Here is a 21,437-nt window from a genome sequence, read left to right on the forward strand (position 1 = left end):
TGACAGAGAATTACATGGAAATTTGAGAACAGTGAAGTACAATAACCAAAACAAAAGGCTCACTGGATGGACTCAACGGCAGGATGAATACGGTAGAGAAAAGAATCAGCCAACTGGAAGACAGAACTACAGAAATTTCCCTGAATATTATCGGAATAACCGAGAGAAATAGACTGGGGGAAAAAACACAAAAAATAGAGCCTCAGGGACGTGTGGGACAATAACAAAAGATGCAACGTTCATGTCATCGGAGTCCCAGAACGGTAAGAAGAGGGTGGGGCTGAAAAGGTATTTGAAGAAATAACAGCTGAAAATGTCCCAAACTTGCAAAAAGAATGGGCAAAAGACCTGGGGAGACACTTTACAAGATAACATAAAGCACTCGAAGGATGCTTTCAACACTCTCAAAAACAGCTGGGAAAGAAAATCAGTATTTCCGTGGAGGGCAACTTGGCCATACGTGTCACTGTGCTAAAGGCACCAGCCTCTGTACCTCAAGTGCATCACAGCGCAATTCTGAGCAGCTTCTGAGCCAAGGGGGCTCTGCACCCACTGAGGCGGGTCTCCTCTTCTTGCCCCTGAGCTGCCGCAGACAGCCTCCTGCTACGGAGGAGCGCTTCCCGCTGTCCCGCTGGCAGCTCTGTGCCCGTCTGAGGGAGTGGGCCCAGCACACACAACAGAGGGCCAGGGAGCAGCGGCTCCTGCCAAAAGGCTGTGGCAGAACTCAAGGCATGACACGAAGAAGAGGTGCCACAAATGGAGGGGAAGTGCTGGAAGCCACGGTCAACAGTGTGCCCAGGACGACTCCACTCAGGTATGAAACGTGAGGTCTCCTGGAGAAAACACAGCAGACCCTTCAGGTAGTTTCTACTTTCTGCCTCACCATCTTCGGGGTGAAATGACTTTCTACAATAAGAATACATTACCTTTGTGATTTTAAGAAAGTACTTAAATGCTCTTTACCTTAGAAGAATATGTAACGACAGGGAAAACTCTTCAGGATCTTGTCAAGTGAAAACAGAACCTGCAGTACGCACGCTGTGGCTGTGACATCCGCGGACACACACATCACACACTCAGAGAACAAGCCCTAGCAAGACACACTCTGTTAACCTGATATGGGGAACACACGTTCTGAAATCAGGGGGAGAGGAAGCACAAGATTTGTACACGAACCTGTCTTATCTTTCTTTCTTACTGTCTCATCAAAAGACCACCACCAGGATCACTGAGCAGTGCTGAGGAGGAGGCCGTGACACGTGAGCAAGTTTCCAGAGGCCCAGCCAACAGGACCCTCTGACCAGAGCCTCAGGTTCTTAGTTGACTTGCCTCAAGTCGGCTCACTTAGTTTTGAAATTAATATATATTTCACACCATTCAAATGATTATAAGCTCAAGTACGTTTTATTACAATGATAGAGATTTGTAATTCATGGAAAAAATTCCACATATTTCAACCACTCTCCAGTAATTTCACTTGTATCAGAATCCAGAAAAAGACAACAGGGTGTTGTCTTGTCTACCTTCACTCAACAAACACTGATTCAGGGCGGGCGCCCAGGCAGCACTGGGGGAGCCGAGCCGGCGAGCCGAGCGGCAGGTGCGTGGAGGCCCCAAGCACTCCAAGGGAGAGAGGAGTCTGCCTGCCCCTTACCTGTGGACCCGATCCAGCTCCAGGCAATGCTCCTGCAACTTCAGCTGGTACTGCTGCTGCATGTCTGCCAGCCGCCTGGCCTCCGTGGTGAGCGCCTGCCTCAGCTTGGCCACTTCGATCTTGAGCTCGCTCACCTCGGCCTGCCTGGCCTCCTCCAGCCCTCGGGCCTGGGCGAACACGGCGTCATAGAGCTCCAGCTCGCAGTCCCGCTCCTCCAGCACCTGCAGATTGTAGACGAAGTCCTCCTGCAGGCGCCGCAGCTTCCCCTGCGCCTCCTCCAGCCGGTTCTGCGCCTCCTGCAGGGCCGCCTCCTGCAGCTGGGAGCGGTGGGCCTGCAGCGCTCTCCACTCCTCCTCCTTGCGAACCAGCAGCTCATTCAGGGCCTGCTCCGAGGGCGGCGGCAGCATTGTGGCAGCTGCAGCAAAGAGGCGGCGGGCATCGGGCTCAGCGGTACTTAGGGGCTCACTGTCCTTTCGCAATGCCCACCTCAGATCCCAACCTACGGTGATGGCTGTCACGGAAGCGAGGGGATACTCTGGGCCAGTCACTAGCTGTCTGGTCACACTGTGAAGCTGGGAGAGCCACGAGGCACCTCCCCTCGGCCCAGACCCCAAGGGCTCTTTCCGCCCTATCCTCACTTTACAGCAGAGGGAACAGGCAGTAAATCCAGGATCACGGAGGAAGAAGGAACCAGAGGAAACACCGTTTGCCACCTACAAGAGCTCGGTCCTTACAACAGACTCATGAAGCGCTCTCCCCATTCTGCAAATGCGAAAACTGAGGCTGCTAAGTAGCTGAGCTAGGACTGGACCACGGGAGGCCCCTGAGAGCCAAGCCCCTTCCTGCCCCACGCTCCTCCCTCTCCAGCTGGAACTCAGGCTCCTGGAGATTCACCACCCAGGAGCAGGTTCCTTTGTTCTTTCCTTTCCAATCCATCATGGACTCATACTTTTGGAAAACTCAATAAAAATAAAGTGCTAGGAAAAAATGTAAGAAAAAACCAAACATATATGAGCCCAATTTTCTAATTATTAGATTCACCAGCATAAAACAACTTCGTCAAATTGCTAACAAGTGTCTAAACACCTCTTGCTGCCCATGTGTCTGTCAAGGACAGGGGAAGACATAGAGGGCTGCTCCTCGCCAGGGCATGCTAGAGACCACATCACTGTCCCAGTCTCGTCACCTGGCAGAGAACGGGGGGATTCTGACACCCAAAACTGCTAGGGCGGGACTCCGGGGATGGATGGATGCAAATCGGCCCAAGACGATGGGGGCTGGGTCCCCCACACAACAGGCCCAGAGGGCAGGCGCACAGGCTAGACTGAGTGCCCCGTCATCATCCGGGGGCCAGACGGCGGTGCGCAAAAGATGCCCTTCTCTGAGAACGCCCAATACTCCACACTCTGATCGCCGGCCCTCACCCTTCAGCTTCGGGCACTCTGGATCTACAATAACTTGATCTTTAAATGTGTTCACGGATGTAATCAATGAATTACAGATAACCTATGGACACTGACTTTAAAAGTTTGGAATTCAGTAAAAATGGGAGTTACTGGCTTCAAATTCAGTCGGTTGCCAAGTATTTCCCCCAAGCAGACAGCTGAGGGGCTTCCCCAAGTGTGTCCTGAGGTCACCTCAGACTCTGTTCTGTCCCCCAATCCCCGGCACACAGAAGGTGACAACAAGTGTTTGCTTCATTCCTGAGCAAACACCCATATTCTGTTATAACCAGAAAAAGTGACACTAGGTAATGTAATTCTCACAGACACAGTAAGCTTTCCTAAATTCACTCATTTAACAAGTGTCTATTCAGCACTTACTAGAGGCAGGCACTGTTCCACCAGCTGGGGACACACGTGAGGTCCCCGCACTGCCCGGCTGTCACCCTTTTTGAGGCAAGACAGAAGCAGGGAAACAAATGGGAAGAGGAGGTGACTCCCCACATCGAGAGTGGTGGTGGTCGGTGGGGTGGGTGGAGCAGGGCTGCTCTGGACAGAAGGACAGAGTGCAGGAGGCCCCGGCCCAGAGGGCCAGGCAGGAAGGGGCCCTGCCTAGCCTTCAGGAGGCTTAGGCATCCTGCTCCGCCTGTGGTCCCTGTGCTGGTTGCAGGGCGCCCAGGACCACTGAGAAATCAGGGTTACAGCAGGTCAGGCCAGCCACAAAGCTCAGGTAAAGCCCTGGCGTGGAATAACAAGGCAACGTGGCGACCTCCACGGTCGGGGTCTGTAGTGGTTCACCCTGAGCACGGGGCCCAGCCTCGTCAGAGCAAAGGGAACAATGCCCAGGGTGTGACACTCCACACGCAGGGCACAGAGAGAAGGAGGGTCTGGAGTCAGCGCTTCCAGCTAGTGACAGTCTCTGAGATATCGCTTCACAAATTACGACAGGGCCAAAGACTGCCAGAGCTGCAAGTAGGACCCCTTAACAGCTAGCATCGTAGTTAAGAGGAAAGAGTTCCAGACAAACGATGAGTCCCAACGAAGTATGAAAAGGAGCTACGTGGAAGAGAAAGAACTTCCCAAACACAGTGGGCTCTGCAGAGGGGCTGGCCTTGCCCTGCCCTTGCCCCAGCTCTCCAGCAAGCTGGCTGCACTGACTACCTCCTGGATAAACAGGGAAGCAGCAGGTGAGGATGGTTCTGCCCACCCTCATCTTACCCCTCGCCAAGATGACCAGATCATCAAAGCAAAACACATCCAAGTCAGAGGTGAACCTGCAGGTCACCTGATCCGCAGATGTGACAGTGGAATTAATCACACTTCTGTTTGGCTGACCACAAATTTGGAGCAACCTGTTTTAGAAAAAACATTTCATTAGTACTTAATTGGAAAAGCATTACATGACCTCCATAAAACAAAAGCAGTTGCAGACTCCAAAATTTATACAAAAGGACCATCCGCTCAGGCTAAAAGTCATGAGATGCTTACAAACAAGCCCATTAGGCACACTGGCTGGTCAGAGACACATCGGAAGAGGGGGTTTCTTTTCATCTCCTTCCCCGAAAGGATGCAGCCCCAGATGGGTTTGGCTTTCCACTCACCACTATGAGGACCAGCCCCACCACTCGTAATGCACAAGAACCCAAATCTACTTCAGTCAGGAACATTGTCTTCTTGTTGCTCTGTAAATACATTTAATGAGCTGAATTTACAAAATATTTTCCTGGGACTTGAAGGAAAATCCAGAGGTGGCTCATCTGCTCTGCACTCAAGACACCGGACTCGACGCTGCCACCCTCTGGAACCCCAACGTGAGCCGTGAGAGCCAAACTCAGCACGCATCATCTTTAAGGGGGGCTAGGGAGTGAAAATTACAGGCCTGTGACCCCAAGGCGTCTTTCTGTCCTTCACTGACTGCCAAGTGGTACTCAACCATTTGTAAAACCTGAAATAAGAGAGTTGAGCAACAGAAAGATCTTAATCCCATCACTGGCACTTGCTGGAGGTGAGGGGCACCACTCCAGGGCAGGGCATGCAGTGCTTTTTTATTTGAGTTTACATCTGCCAAATTCCCTTGCCGCCGGCCCCGCCCCACCCCCCCCCAGCCACAAAGATAATGAGTAAATGAGAAATAAAATGGAAGAGAAGCTGAATAGTGCTGTAGTTAAGAGCTTAGACTCTGCTGACTTTCACAACCACATAAATGATTCTTTCACATAGGGAAACCGAAAATCAGTAAAGACTCAAAACCAAACACAAACAGAAACAAGTGAACCTAACTTATCACAAAGGAATAACATAAACACACTAAAGCAACTCTGTCAAACAGCACTTTGACTATATGTTCTAGGGACAAAAGCAAAACAACCGTGCGTAAATACTATAGTCTACTTGGTAGGTTTGCTTATGCATTGGCAATTCTGAGACTACTGTATGCATAGTCTAGCACTGAGCAAGTAAGTCAATCTACTGAGGAAAATGGGAGCCAGATTCAGAGAGGAAAAGGACTGTGGAAGGAACCCGCTGGTAACAGACTAGAACTGGAGGTGTTGAGGTAAACTCACAGTTTTTAGTAAATACACAGATATGGAGACATAGAAACAGATCCCGATGTATGTGGTGTACACAAATGCATGTTTCCTAGCTCCACCCACTGAGAAAGCTAAAAAGCAACCCCACTCCAGTAGCAGTGAGCACACCTGCACCCACATCTGGGTTTCTCAACACCACCGTCTACACTAAAAGAACCAGCACTCCTTAGAGAAATGACCGATTCTGGGCTAGGTCGAGGAAACCACAAGGTGAGCCTGGAACATCTTGTGATGCCAGAAAGTAAGGAAGTGCTCAAAAAGGCTGAGGACACAGAAGCCAAACCCCCTTAAGGGGCTCCTAATGCCCAAATCCGGACAATCAGGGCAACAAGAGAGCGACAGCAATGGGTTATAACCTATGGAATAAAAACAAAATATCTGTACCGACACAAATAACTCACTGAATAAACAGAAAAACGGGCAGAAGGGGAGGTTCTCTCGCACAGCAGAAGTCCAACTCATCAATGCCGAAGGAACCACCGACATGGGAAAATCGCCATTTGGCAACTACGACATTCATTACCGTTTCAGGAAACTCGCACTGCCGCTGCTGAAATGAGCGAGCATTTCCGTAGCCTCCAAGGATCTCCCCACAAGACGGTTATCACTCACAAGGGGAGAACGGTCACTCCATGACGGAGACACCGCCCAAACCAGCGACCAAAGTCCAACTAAGACAAGCGGCATCACGTGCCTCCCGAGTAGACGCACTGAGAACACAATTTCACTGTCGAGGTTTTCTCACCCAAAACGCATAACTGAAAGCACTCGTGAGCAAACACCAGATAAACCCCCACTGAGAGCCTTCTATGGAACACGGACGCGTGACAGTCACAGCGGGACTGAGGAACTGCTGCAGCCTGCGGAGGAGCAGGGAAACACGAACGGTGCTCGCGGGACCCCGTGAGCGACTCCAGGCGCCAAAGGCCCCCGCCGCCGAGCCTGAAGAAACCCAGGGAGCAGACCGCGGTTGCGTCAGCGCGAGTGTCCTCGTTTGCTGAAGAAACGGTGGCAAGGCGAGCGGAACGTTCTGGGGAATCTCGGCAAACGTACAGGGGAAATCTTCGCACCCCTGTGGCAACTCTTGTCAGTGCCAAACAACGTAAGAACCCCACCCTCGGCCAGACTGCCGCGTCTGAGTCCGTCCTCACGGGCTGTGGAGCTCGGCCGCTCCGCCCCCGCCCCCGCCCCCACCCCCACCCCGCAATCTCCTCACCGCACGGCACACCTCGCCGGGTCCCGGAAGGCCCACTCGGAAGCAAGCACGGCCTCGGCGGACTCTCCAGCCACCCCCGTCCCGGTGCGGGCCGCGGGGTCCACGCCGGGCGCAGAGCTCCGCAGGCCCGGCCCCGGCTGGGCGTCCGCACGCAGCGCCCTGCCCGGCAGGGCCGGGAAGCCCCGGGTTGCTCTCTGGCGAGCGACCGACAAGCCGCGAACCCAGGCACGTCCGCCGTCCGCGCGACGACCCCCGCGCTTCGGCCCGAGGCCCCGCCCGAGCCCCCCGCGAGCCGGCCTCGTCCCGCGGCGCCCGCGCCTCACTCGGAACGCCCACTCCGAGCGGCCTCGGGTCCCGCCGCGTTGCCATGGCGACCCGAGTCCGTCGGCCGCAGTCCAGGCGCGCTCGGTGCAGCGCTCGGGTCCCGCCGGCCGGAAACGCTAGCCCCGGCGCCGGGGTCCCGGGCCGCCCGGCCCCGCGCGCAGGCGCCGAGGGGCGCGCGGTGGTCCCCGGTCCACCCGACTCCGGGCGAGGGTGAGCCGAGTGAGAAGGGCTCCAGACCGTCGCGGGGCGGCGGGGCGACCGGGAGGCGGCCGAGGCTCCCCCGCGCGACGGCCCTCCCTCGCACAGCTGGGCTCCCGCAGCACGCCCATCTCGTAGCCCCGAGGTTGACTTGAGCCCGGGCAGGGGTCTCGGACCGACCTGGGCGGGGGCTGCACGCGGGGCGGGTGCGACTGCGCAGGAGGCGTGGGAGGGGGTCCGGAGCTGCACGTGGGGGAGCCGGCTGCAATCCGTGGGTCTGCACGTGGCGGGGAGCGAACACCCGAGCCCCCGAGAGATGTAGTGTCCTCCGTGGATCCTCCAGCAGAGACAGGGCGCGCCGGACGACTGCGCTCATGCTGAAGGGGAGGCGGCGGTCAGGCCGAGTGGGGCTGCCCCAGGCTGGCTCTGGGGGCCCCTGGAGGCTCTTCTTCTGGGCGCTGTTGCACGATGTTTGATTTGTGAGAATTCATCATTGTTGCACTCGTAACCTGTGCGCTTTTGTGTTTGTGTATTCCATTACAAGTTAAAAAGAGAAACAAAACCTTTGCAGGCAGCCTGCCTCACATAGGCAAAAGTGAAACTTTCACCAAGGCCCCCAACCCGTGCTTAGGGACACCCTTCACTGGCGTCTGAGCATTGTCGCAACAAGTGGAGGCAAAACACTGCTCAGCCCGCCTGTCCGGTGGCACCGCAGGGCTCCCGTTAGTGATGAGCACAGGGGCCTGGGGACACAGTCTCCCCCATGCTCTTGGTCCGGCCCCTCCTGTCCATCCGTGTTTTCTCCACCCTGATGGCATGCTGGCTGCCTGGGGCCTGTCCCCAAGCTGGTCCTGCCAGTGCTGGACAAACGTCCCACCCAGTTCATGATAAGAAATGTTTTGCTTTAGGAGGTGGCTCCTGGAGGGAGGTCCAGGAGTTAGAATCAGAGACAGATCAGTCATTCAAGCCTCATGGATATTGGAAGACATGATCCTATCCTTGCACAGAAACCACAGGAAAATAGCCACACCCACCTGGAGGAGCCCAGAGGGTCCCGTGACCTTTAATCTGCATCTCACAGGCCCTGGGCACCCTCACTGCCTCCAGACCGGGGTAACATGCTGTGACAGAGCCAGGGTTCAAATCCCAGCTCCACTTCTGCCTTATTGTAGCTTTCCGGGACTCGGTTTGCTTCTCCATAAAATGGGGTGAACATGCTTCCTTCCCCATTGCTTTGAGGGTTACAAACACCATGTGAACTATGCGGGTGCTGGTTCAGCCCCAGTGAAGGGGCTCAGTGGTGTGTCTCTGTAAACCAAAAGGGCCAACAGGACGCACCCTCTTCAAAAAGGACAGATCCTAACAACGAATGTGAGCTCTGTGCTTCACCATCCCTGGCCCCTAACCCTGACCCAGAGCCAACCCTAACCCACTTCAACCCTAACCCTAACCCTATGATAACCTTAACACTGACCTCAACCCCAACCCTGACCCTGGTGCTAACCCTAAGGGCAGCCCCAGGGTCAACATGGCCTTGCTTCCCATAGGAGGGGCCTGCTCCTACTACCCTTTCCCAGTGACATGCGTCCTCCCGGCCCCTCCTCTAGTCTCCCAGCAACCCCAGAACTTCTGACCCTCTCACCTGAGCCCTAGCTAAGGCTTCCAGGGTGCTAGGCCCAGAGAGGTGCCGTGCACCCCTGCCCCCGAACGTCACAGCCAGCAAAACGGTGGAGGCTGCCAGTGGGCCCTGCTGAGAGCCCAGGCGCTCAGCTTCCTGTGAGGGGCCTCGTCACCCCTAATCAGCCCCCCTGCCCCTCTGAGGTCTGCAAGCTTGTCCACTCGGCCTCCCCGGGACCCCTTCTCCATGCCCCACACCCTGAGAGACCAACAGATGCCTGTGGGAGGACAAAGGGACATCCTGGACACCAGAGTCAGGCCCACAGAGCCCCTCAGCACCTGCCATCTTTGCCTGGGTCTTACTGCCCTGTCTTCCAGTGCCCACCCCCCAGCTCAGGCCCATCACTGCCTCATCCCCTCACTCATCTGACCAGCATTTAGTGACCACCCAGGCAACGCCCCCCACCCTCCAAGGGCTCCTGCCTCCTGGGCCCACCAGGGCTGGCATCAACACACAGCGGCCCAAGTAGCCCCCGGGCCAGGGCCCCTCGACGGCCTCCCTGCCTGGGAATCTGATGACTGACACTCTCCACCTGGCTCCCTGCCCGGTCTCCCCACAGGTCAAGCCAGACCCCACATTACCCGAGACTGACTGCCCCAACCTGCCCGCCATCCTGCTGGTCAGGCCAGACTCACACCCTCCCCTCGCCCACCCTCTGCCCACCCCGCAAGGCAGTCGCCCGCCACCCTGGGAGCCCCTAGTGCCAGCTCCCCAGCAGCCACCCTGTGGTCACCCCATCACAGATGGAGAAACAGAGCAGTGGAAGCTGAGGGAGCCTACCAGGCCCCTGGCAACCAGCACAGACAGGATCCAACTGTCCCCACGCCCTGGCACACAGTCAGAGCTCAGTAAATGCTCATGGGGTAAGAACGTTGGAGGGACACCGAAGGGCGGCAAGAGGCTGGCACTGGACTTTCCCATGGAGCTAGCAGGCTCTGAGGGGCCCAGCTTCCAGGCAGGTCTCGTGTCACATGGGACGGCCCCCCCCATGTCACATGGAGCTCCCACAGCCACCGTCTGTGGTGATTCTAAAAGTCTCCCCACTTTATAGATGAGAAAACCAAGGCCAGAGGGGCTCAGGAACGGGCTGAGGCTGCACAGCTCAGACAGGGCTTGGGCCGTCCTGCTCCTATCAGTGCCCCCAGGGCCTAGCCATGCCCAGCCCAGAGCAGATGTCAACACTGGGTGGCAGGCTGGCTCCGTCCTGGGGTGGCATAAACCAGGAAGGGCCATCGCTCAAAGGGCTGGTTTTGGGCTGTGGTTCCTGGATCCCGAAATACAGCCTGAGCTCGATGGCCACCAAGTGACCACTGAGTGAGCAGCCTGGCCTGGCAGCTGGACGCCCTCCCACCACAGTGCCCCAAGGGGACACAGGGAGCACCCAGGGCTGCCCGAGGAGGCCCCAGTTCTGACCGCACATGACTCTGGGTCCTTCCTCTGATTTTTGGCTATGGGCTTCATGGTGCTGGGAGCTGACCTCACAGTGGGACCCCGCCCCCACAGGCTCTCATGGGGTCCCAAAAACACAAGGATCCAGGGCGGAGCCGGCCTGGGCACTGACCTGTGTGGCCTTGAGCAAGTCACTTCCTCCCCAGATTGGGAAAACACCCGCAGTGGCCTGCAGCAGCAACTTCTCCATCTGCTCCCAGGGCCCGGGGGCAGGAGAGGCCGGGCTGCCACCTGCTGCCTAGGCCCCCACAAGTGATGACGCCTCCAGAGGGGGGTGGGCAAATTCCTTGCCGGAGTCCTGGGAAAAAGGGGACCCAGATGGGGGGTTCAGTGGAGACATCCTTCACCCCCCCAGTGTGTGCCAGGCCCTGAGTGGCCAGCCTGGTGGTCTCTGCCCTCAAGAACAAGGGGGTGCCCTGTGAACTGGGTGGCAGACTAGAGCAGAGGAGGGTGTCCTCACAGTCCTGAAACTGAGAAGGGACTGTGGTGGGAAGGACAGTGCTCCTGGAAGGGATGAGGGACCAGGGGGCCCAACGCTGCCATTTCCCAGCCGTCAAGGCCCAGAGGCAAAGGCAGGGGTCCCAGCGAGCCGCGGACATGGGCAGGACAGCGAGGGACGTCCCCCACGAAGCCAGTGTGAAAGGGGCATGCCACCCGATGGCTGGGCACCAAGCAGGGGTGCCTCACCAGGTCGGCCCCCGTGGCGTCTTGACTGGTGGCTGGCATCCATCCTCCTTTGCCATCCAGCCCACTGCACAGACTGTGGAGTATGAGCGGGAGGCGATTCCAGGAGGCTGGGGGCGCCCCAGGGGACTCATGTTTCACACACGAGTTCAGTTACTGTGTTCACACAGTAACTGAGTGTTAACTGAATCCCCAGAGACCATGACGTCCAGCCTCTGGGGGGAAAATGAGGAAACCAAGGTGAGGGGGCCCAGGGGCTTGCTTGGTGGTTCCGCTGGGCTTGCAGCTCTGAGTCACCGGCACGGGGCTGGACAGGGGAGGTTGCGGTCGGTGCAGGAAGGTTGGGCAAGGCCTTGCCCTCTCTGCGGGCTGGAAGGGATGCTAGAGCTTGGCGCACAGCCCGGCCAAACTCTCTCGGCACCCTTGCTGGCTCCTGGGCCTGGCCCCTAGCCGAGTCCTGGCTGCCATCCTCATGCCCTCCATTCTGGCCTGGTGAAGACCAAGGGTGGACTGGCCAAGACGCCCATTCTCCGCCTCAGCAGAACTTTCTGGTGCCTCCATGTGCCAGGCTTGGGCTTGGGTCATGACCTCTGTCTACTGGGGCTAGGATGCTCCAGGTTGAGATTAGGGAGGGATCAGGGGGGCACTGTCACTCCAAGTACCACTGGTGGGGTGGCCCAGGTGGGCCGAGCTCGATCACTGGAGGGCAGAATCAAGGAATGAGGTGGTCCCACAACTGGGTCACACCTCAGCAGGTATGCAGAGCCTGAGGAGTGTAAGGTCCAGGAGAAGCGGCCAAAGCAAGGTCAGGTGCAGAGCATGTGGGCAGGGCTACCTTAGCTGGGCCCCCAGGGAGCCCACCTGAGCGGGTGAGACCTGCATAGTGTCCAAGGAAGAGAGGACAGAGGCCTGGCCAGGCACTGGACCACAGGGGCAGTGTGGGAGGCTCCCTCCACCACCGCGTGGGGCATGAGCTGCAGGGGTGGAGAGGAGGCCGGATCAGAGACCAGGCCATGGACACAGGTGTCCAGGGGCCAGGCTGGTGGTTCCAGCATGTGGAGGTGCTGTTTCCTGAACATCCCTCACTCACTTGCATTCACCTAGCACCTGCTCTGGTCCAGGCACCGTTCCAGGCACGAGGTGGGCAAAGGCTCTCCCAGCCTTGGGCGGGCCACGGCCCAGGGCACAAGGAGCCGCAGGACTTGCCCCGGACTGGATGTGGGAGCAAGGGAAGAGAGGAACCTGGAGAGGGGCCCGAGGAGGAGAGGGCTATGAGATCGGTGGGGGCACAGGAGGGAGCTCCACTTGGGCCAAGGGGTATTGAGGGGTCCTCGGGGGAGCCTGGGCCGAGGGGCACTGAAGGGTCCTTGGGGGAGCCTGGGCCGAGGGGCACTGAGGGGTCCTCGGGGGAGCCGGGGCCTAGGGGCGTCTCGGGGTCCTCCAGGGAGCCTGGATAGAGGGGTGTCTCAGGGTTGACAGCTCAAGGATGGTCTTGAGGGCCCTGAGAGGGGATGAGGCCACTTCCAGACGGGTATGGACAGAGAGGAGAAGAGGGGTGAAGACTGGGCCCCCCAAATGTGGGGTTGGGAGGCATGGAGAAGCCCTCGGAGCTGCAGGTGGAGAACCAGGCAGAGGAGCCCTAGATTTCTGGGGACATCCATGGGGGAGCAATGGGGCATCACCTGGCCACAGGTGTGTGACGTGAGGCCTGAGAAGTGGCCACTGCATTTGGGGGTCGGGGCTGGAGGCCTGGACAGGAAGTGTGGGGAAGCATGTGTTTGCCAGGTGCTTCCCAGGCGAGGTACCTAACTGAGCAAGGGTCTGTGCAGTGGTGGGCTCAGAGAACCTTCTCAGCTGTCCTCCACTCACAGTGGGCTGCTGCACCTCACCTGGTGAGCAGGTAGGGTCGTAGGTACAGCTCGGCCACCCTCAGGCTGTGCATGGGCCACGGGAGTAGGCTGCTGCCAGCAGAGGTTGTGTAGCCGCCAGCTCTGTTCTGGGGCCCCATCTCAGGAGGCTGTGGATGCTGGGGGCCAGGCCCAGCCTGCAGTGGGGCCCTTACTACCAGCCCTCAGTGGTGCTTCTGGCCACCAGTCCTTCACGGGCGGCGTCCTGGGTCCCTACCTGGCCACCCCGCTGCTCCTTAGTAACACCTCCCTCAGGCCAGGGCTGGGGGCAAACAGCGGCAGGCGAGGTGGACAGGGGCACAAGGAGGTGACATTTCACAACTGCTGCCCCTGAGCCCGTCGGACACAGAAGGAGGACAGGCTTGCAGGCAGCAGAGGAGCTGTCCATCATGTGCCTGGGCTAGGGGGCCTCTAGGAGGGGGGGAAGGAGGGATGAGCAGCAGGGACCAGAGGGACCAAGGCTGGAAGGGCTGCCTGTGGGGCCTGGAGGGCGCAGGTCCAGGAGGACCCGGGAGAGGATGGGGCGTGGACGTGGGGCAAAGAGGGAGGCGAGGGGCTCCAGCCAGTGGGAACCACCAAGTGACAGTTCCAACCCTGACCCACATCCCACATGTCTCAGTCTCATCCCAGGGCAAACCCAGGGCCTAGATGGGCCCTAAGGAGGGAGACAGGGAGCCCTGACCCCCTCCGGCCCACAGCCCACAGCTCGGATGGGGCAGGGGTGGCAGAGCCCTCTTGCCACCCGTGGACAAAGAGCAGGTGGAGTGGAGCAAGAGGGAGGGAAAGCAACTGGGGAGTGGGCCCAAAGGGCCTGAGGGCAGCAGGTAGTGGCAGGGGAAGCCCATGTGCTCGGGGCCACTGCCTGTCCAGCCTCCAGGCCTCAAGGCTGAGCTGAGAGAGGAGGGCTCACCAGCCCAGCCACCTACCGGCTCACCGGCCCCGCCCAATCCCAGAAGAGATGGGTCTCTCCGATGGCCTGGCCTGGCTTCCCCACAGAGCCAGTGGCCTCCAGTGCAGCCAAGGCTGTGGGCATCCCATACCCTTCATGCCAGGGAGGGCTGCTCCTCCCCTGGCGCCAGGCTAGACTGCCTCCTGCTCTGTGCCCATCACTAAGGCCACCAGCTTGAGGCTGGTGATCTGCCCACTGAGGCTCGAGTGCTGCAGAGCCAAGGGGTTGGAGCAGGGCTTTGCTGCCCCAGGAGTATGAAGGGGAGACCCAAGGCAGCTTCTGGCCCCAAAGGGAGGCCCCTGCCCAGCAATGTCCTCTCCAGCTTAAACATGGGAGCGGGCTGATCACACACACTTATTCCTGTAATTCTGAAAGTAACAGATCAAGTGGTGCTGTGACAACTGGACATCCACGTGCAGAAGAGTAGAGTCAGATCCCCATTGCACACTATATGCAGAAATCAACTCCAAATGGATCAACAACCTAAATGTAAGAGCTAAAACCTTAAAACTCTTAGAAGAAAACATCAGGGTAAGTCTCCGTGGCTGTACGTCATTAGATATGATGCCAAAAACACAGCAACCAAAGAAACCAAGATGGAACTTTCGTGCATCAAAAGGACAGTACAGGTTGGGGCCGGCCCGGTGGCGCAGGCGGTTAAGTGCGTGCGCTCCGCTGCGGCGGCCTGGGGTTCACCGGTTCGGATCCCAGGTGCACACCAACACACTGCTTGGCAAGCCATGCTGTGGCGGCATCCCATATAAAGTGGAGGAAGATGGGCATGGATGTTAGCCCACGGCCAGTCTTCCTCAGCAAAAAGAGGAGGATTGGCAGATATTAGCACAGGGCTGGTCTTCCTCACCAAAGAAAAAAAAAAAGGACAGTACAGGAGAGTGAAAAGACAACCCAGGAAATGGGAGAAACTGTTTGCAGAGCGTATGTCTGAGAAAGGTCCAGAACATAGAAAGAACTCTTAAAACTCAACAGGAAAAGACAACCCAATTAAGAAATGGATAAAGGACTCGAATAGACATTTCTCCAAAGAAGACACACAAATGGCCAACAAGCCCATGAAAAGATGCTCCTGGTCATTAGTCATCAGGGAAATGCAGATCACAACCACAATATGCTTCCACTTCACACCCACTAGGATGGCTTCCATGTAAAAAGAAAGGAAAATAACAAGTGTTGGCAAGGATATAGAGAAACAGGAACCCTCGTACACTGCTGGTGGGAGTGTAAAATGGTGCCCTGCCATGGAAAACAGCTCAAAAAGTTAAACATAGAATTATCACCTGATCAGGCAATTCCACTCCTAGATCTGCACGCAAGAGAAACGAAAACAGACCTCCACACAGAAATTTACAGGAATGTTTGTGCAGCATTATTCATAACAGCCAAAAGGTGAAAAGGACCCAAATGTCCATCAACAGATGAATGGAGAATCAAAGACGGTCTGTGCATACCATGGAATATTATTCAATTATAAAAAGGAATGGAGTCATAAAGGCTACCACATGGATGAACCTTGGAAACATTGTGCTAAGTGAAAGAGCCAGTCACGAAAGGCCACCACCTGAATGATTCCTTTTATATGATGCACTCAGAATAGGCAAATCCGTAGGGACCCAAAGCCTACTAGTGGTTCCCAGGATGGGGGAGGAAGGAATGGGGAATGATTAATTAATGAGAATGGGGGTGTTTTATGGGGTTTCGTGGGGTGATAAAAAAGTTTTGAAACTGGAAGGAGCTGGAGTTTGCACAGTATTGTGAATACACTAAATGCCACTGAGCTGTACACTTTATATATATAATCACATATTATGTGAATATCTCCTCAATTAAAAAAAAAAGTCAACAACAACAAAAAGTAAGGTATTCCCAGCAGGAAAACTGGGAAATTCTGGAAAGGTATAGAGGAGAAAAATCAAATACAGCCCTACCTGATCCCACACGAGGAGTGTGCTCTGTCTCTGCCCAGGCCCACGTATATTTCTAAAAGCAGAATCGTACCCTACTTCGCTTTCCACTTTGCATCCTGCTTCCACCTCACCTTATGTTGGGAGCCCTTCCCACGGTTTTCACCTTTAGAAACACGACTGCTTGAGTAAAACTCGCCGCAGATGACCACAGCATCCTTGCACCTTCAGGCTGTTCTCAGCAGCCAAGAGTAGCAGAACTGTCCCCCTGAACCCCCAGGTGCTGCTTCTGAGGCCCAGGGAGGGGCTGGGGGACAGGCCAGGAGGAGAGGTGAAGGGTGGCCCCCGTGGCTGTGTCCTGCAGCCCAACATCAGGGCTAGGGGTGTGTGCGTGTGTTGAGGGCCACTGCACAGCCCACAGGTCCGAATATCAAGTCCACTCACATGGCAGCCGGGCAGGCCTTGGAGCTCAGGGCTCCCACTGAGGTCACTTGGCCTTCGCTCTGCAGCATTATCCTCGTGGGCTGAGACCCACCTGGAAAAGCCCTGCTTGGAGGTTTCTGGGCTGCAGGTGGAGAGGGAAGAGTGGCAGCCCCCTCCCCAGGGGGACTGGTGGTTGTAGTCCTGACGGCAGTTCTGGTCTGCTCCATACCTGCTCCCCTCACTTCCTTCCAGGGCGAGGGGCCAGGTGTTGGGGGCCTCTGGGGCCTCCAATTCTTTGATCCTCCTACCTTCAAAAGGTACAGCCAAATTCCCACCTTTTGAATGTGGGCAGGACCTAGTGACTTTAACCAGTGGAAAGCTGCAGGAGTGATGGTGCTCGGTTTCTGGGACTAGGTCTACAAAGTCTCCCTGGCCTGGACTGCTCACTCTGGGAGGCTGGCTGCTATGGTGTGAGGATGCTCAGCAGCCCTACAGAGAGGCCCACGTGCAGAGGAATCGAGGCCCCTAGCCAACAGCCACGGGAGGGAGCCGTCCTGGAAGCGGGTCTGCCTCAGAGACCCTGACCACCCAGCTCAGCCGCCTCCAGATCCCTGACCCTCAGACACTGGGCAAATAATAAATGCTTATTGTTCTAATCTGCTAAGTTTTGGGGGTGATTTCTTATGTAGCAATAGAGAACGAATACAGCTCTCAGGTCTGTGGGGGTGAGGTGGGACCCTGGTACCAGGCACCTTTGTCTCCTGGTGTTGGGGCCTCCCCCAGAGCCAAGGCTCCATGTTTACAGATGGGGGGTGGGGGTGGCAGGACATTTGACACCAGTGTTTTGTTTTGACAGGCTCCTTGCAGAAGAGAAGCCAAAGGCTGAGTATCAAGCCTATAGGACAGCCCACACCCACCCCTGCCTGCCCAGGATTGTGCCCCTCTTACCAGGCCCCTGAGGGCTGGCTCCCTGCCCCACCTGGGGAGGAGCCATGATTCGAGTATCAGAGCCTCAGCACAGGCTCACTGGCCTCCGGGGGAAGAGGGCACAGCACGTGCAAAGGCACAGAGGCCTGGAGGAGGGCCGACAGAAGAGTCCCAGGAGCCTGATGGCCTGGCTGCTGCCCCACGCACCCCTGCTCTCTACCTCCCACAGCTGTGCAGTCTGCACCCAGCCAGGCCTTGGCACCCCACCCCCCATGGTGCCCCTGGCCCTCCCACATCTGAGCTCAGGTCTGCACTGAGTCCTGCCTCTCCTGGAAAGGGAGCTCCCGAGGCTGTCACAGGGTATGGGGCGGGGAGAGCTCTCCTAGGGGGAGCAGCGGCCCCAGGGCAGAGGCTGTCTATCCCTAAGAAGTTCCCTCTGAGCTGGCCCCTCAGCTGAGACCAGCTGTGGAGGGTGAAGGTGTGCAGGGGTGATGTGGCAACAGGGCAGGCTTCAGGAAGACGAGAGGGAGATGCCGAGCCGGGCAGGCAGGACCTCAGGTGCCGGGGCACAGCCCTCATCTGAACCCTGGAGGACGATGGGAGTGCAGGAGGGGCTGATATGCTTGTTGCCCACCATGGGAGCCCGGCCTGTGTTTGCCCAGTGTTGGCATGATGATGGGGTTGGAGGAGAGAACTCCTTGGAGACGGGAGGAAAATGGAGTTTTTCTGGGTAGGCCAGGAGAGAAGAATGCACCTAACAGGTGAGGAGGGCAGGACTTTTAAACCCTCCCAAGAGTGGTCAGGTGGGCTTCGCTGTGGCCACTTCACAGACTGGAGACTGAGGTCCAGAGAGGTCCCAGGGTTGAACTTGGCCTCCTGCATGGTTTTCTGCTCTCCTTCACTCCATCTCGACCAGGCTCTTGGGCACATCTGCCCAGCAATCCCACTGACCTTGGGTTCTGAATGTTCTGGCAGCAACACCAACCTCTGGCAGTAACACCAACCCCATCTCAGTTCTGTCTCTACGTGACATGGGTGAGAGGTCGCTGTGGCCACCAAAGAGAGGGGTTCAGCTGCCCAAATCAGCTGCTCCCCTGGACTCAGCTCCCCATGCTGTGCTGTAGTTGGTCACCTCCTAGGTGGGACCTTCCCTCCAGGGCTGCGGCAGGGTCAGGGGAGGAGTGGAGAGCTGGGGCGGCCCACTTGTGACTGACCTCGGCCGAGGGGCAGCAGCTGGACGGGGCACAGCCTGGGGATCACTTAGGCCAGCTCAGGCTGCTCTGCTGGGCCTCCTCATGGCTCTGGCTTAGCGGTCCTCCCAGCACCTCCTGCTGCTCAGAGCCCCACGGTTTCTGCTTTTGGCCTCTCAAGGGGAAGCCAGTGGCTGTCAGAGGGGTCACCCACCAGGGTGCAAGCCAGAGCCTGCCACCACCCCCAACATACTCCCAACCCACACCCCCAACCTCCCCCCCACAGACACCCCCATCCCCACCACAGACACTCCCAAACCCCCCACAGACACCCCAACCCCCCCAGACACCCCAACCCCCCCAGACACCCCCAACTCACCATGCACACCCCCAGCTCCCCCCACAGACACTCCCAACCCCCCCACAGACATCCACACCGCCCCCAGAAACCCCCAATTCCTCCACAGACACCCCAACTCCCCCCGACAGATACCCCCAACCCCCCCACAGACACTGCCAACCCCCTCAGACACCCCAACTCCTCCACACACCCCCATCTCCCCCCTACAGACACACCCAACTCCCTCCCAACAGACCCCCCAACTCCCCCACAGACACCCCCAACTCCAAACACCACCACCACCCCAAAGACACACCCAACTCCCTCCCAACAGACACCCCCACTCCCCCACAGACACCTCCAACTCCTCCACACACCCTCAACTCCCCCCCAACAGACACCTGCAACTTCCACACAGACCCTCACTACCATGCCCAACACGCACCCTGGGCAGGGAGTGCAGGTGAGTCAGGCCAGGCTGGGCAGACTGGGCAGGAGTCTGGCCGCTGCAGACTGTTTCCGCCTCTGCCCACAACAGCCTGGACCACCAAGTGGTTAATATGATTATTTTTCTGTGAGCCTGAACTGACTGCAAGGAAAAGGGCGGGAGGCCAGGGTGCCCCAGCTGGGGGAGGGTCCTCTGCCCTGCCCCCACACCCCCACCAGTGACCTCAGTCATTTGAAAAGGCGGCTTCTCCATCCAGGAGTCAGGGAAGGTGTGGCTGCAGGTGTGGAGTGAGAGTGAGGACTGGCTGTGACAATTGTGCCACCAGGTCCCGAAGGACGGCAGGATCAGGAGCTGGGACCCCAGGGCAGGGGACCATGGCCCGGCCAGAATGATGGTGTCATGACTTGGCTTTCTTCACCTGACTTGGCCTGTCCTGGCGCCAATCCTGTCCATGGGATGGTGGCAGCCAGCGCTGGGTGGCCTGGCTGGGGCGTGGTGGCCTGGCTGGGGCGTGGAGTCCAGTTGGGGGAGGTTCTCAGGGCTCGAGGATTGTGGGTCTGCTCGGTTCCATCAGGCCCCAGAAGGTTCCATGGCGCTTGAGATTTGGCCTCAGGTAGGAGCAGGAGGCCTGTACTGCCACCCTCCCTGGGACCTCGCAAGTCTCTCCAGGTTTCCCAGATCATTTTCAGAGATAGAGGTGGGGCCTGGCTCCCATCCTGTCTGGGTATACAGGGAAAATGGAGACGGGACGTGGACCCAGGGCTGGTGACACTTCTCCTCCACATCCATCTCCTCTGACAGAGATTGCTCTTGGGAAAGGTGGAGCGTGGCCCCCAGGAGCTGCAGCCAGTTAGGAGGGTGGTGGGGGACAGCCCTGAAGGCCTCTCAAAGCACATTCCAGGGACTGATGGGACCTGCAGCTGACTTCCAACAATTCGAGGAACTGGAATCAAGGAGATGGAGGGGAGGAGGGGACAGGTAGGGGCACTGGCAGGGGCATGGTGGACTACGGGGGAGGGCAAGGCCAGGAGCAGGTCAGAGCAGTCCTGTGAAACCACCCGCTGGCCAGGGATGGCTACACCTTTCCAGGTCACCCACCCCCTCCCTTTCAGAAAAGCCTGGATTGTGGGGCTGGCCCAGGGCCACTGCGGAGGACCAGGCATTGGAGCCAGGGCTGGGGTGGGTGCCCCTGGTCTCCCCTGCACCATGGAACTGCACCCACAATTTCGCTGCTGTGCTCAGGGCCCCTGGCCCCGGAAAGGGGACTGAAGTGTCCAGGGGAGCTGGGGCGGGGGGTGGGAGCGGGGGGACTCGGAGCCCCTCTGGAAGGCACCTCAACCCAAACCTGAAGGTGCCCCATGAGGCTGTGTGTAGAACGGAGCCTGGCTACCTGAGACCTGGGGTCCAGACACAGGGCCTGGGGTGTCCCCCAGTGCTGGGCACTCCAATGGAGCCTTTCTGAAGGTGGAGCACTCAGAAGTAGGGAAGCACCTCACCCCCATTAAGGGGACTCCAGAGTCCTCAGAGGTGGAGCCAAGCATCTCAGGTCTCAGAGGCTCCCGGCCCTCCCCCACAGGGACCTCCCCAGGCGAGGCCCTGGAGTGAGCCTCCTTTCCCTTCCTCTGATCATCAGCAAGTTGGTTTCCCATGCAGCCCCACCTGCCCCATGCACCAGCATCCCTGCCACCCCGCTTTGGGCTTCCACCTCACCCCCAGTCAGAGCCCACACCCTGGAATACTCTGCTGAGGTGGGGGGTTGGAAAGCCTGTGCCTGAGCAGTCTGCCCTCTATGCCCCTATGAGGTGGGGGGCCCCCACCTCAGCTCTGGGTGGGCAGCCAGGCTGGCCCCGGGGCCCACTTCCACGGAAGACCATGCCTGAGGGGCTCTGAGTCTGGGGGACTGCCCTGTCCACCGGGCTCCTGCAGGACCACGGTGTCCCTGGCTGACAGCCCCTAACTCTCCCAGCTGGACCCTTGGGGCCCTTCCCCTTCTGGGGAACAATGGCGGAACCCCAAGCACTCCCTCATATCACTGGGTTGGGGCATGAGGGTCTTCCCAGGTCTCAGAGCTCAGAGAAGATCCAGCTCTGTCTGCCCT

The 21,437-nt window shown here is 58.0% G+C and overlaps 1 protein-coding gene across 4 annotated transcripts in view; it reads right to left on the bottom strand.

Moving 5' to 3' along the window:
- Nucleotides 1–7,159, bottom strand: part of CCDC57 (coiled-coil domain containing 57) — a 142,419-nt gene extending 135,260 nt beyond the window's left edge. For 3 of the 4 annotated variants that reach the window (XM_058561936.1, XM_058561938.1, XM_058561939.1), the window contains exons 1-3: nucleotides 6,211–6,832; nucleotides 4,315–4,448; nucleotides 1,655–2,069 (exon numbers count right to left, since the gene is read on the bottom strand). In XM_058561936.1, the coding sequence (XP_058417919.1) occupies nucleotides 1,655–2,069; nucleotides 4,315–4,448; nucleotides 6,211–6,374 (713 nt within the window). In that variant the 5' untranslated portion in view covers nucleotides 6,375–6,832. Of the gene's footprint in view, nucleotides 1–1,654; nucleotides 2,070–4,314; nucleotides 4,449–6,210; nucleotides 6,833–6,903 lie in introns of those variants that run through there. The other variant, XM_058561937.1, reaches the window with a different exon arrangement.
- Nucleotides 7,160–21,437: the final 14,278 nt, after the last annotated feature.

This window comes from Diceros bicornis, chromosome 18 (genome assembly GCF_020826845.1).
Source record: "Diceros bicornis minor isolate mBicDic1 chromosome 18, mDicBic1.mat.cur, whole genome shotgun sequence".
In the NCBI taxonomy this organism is placed as follows: Eukaryota; Metazoa; Chordata; class Mammalia; order Perissodactyla; family Rhinocerotidae; genus Diceros; species Diceros bicornis.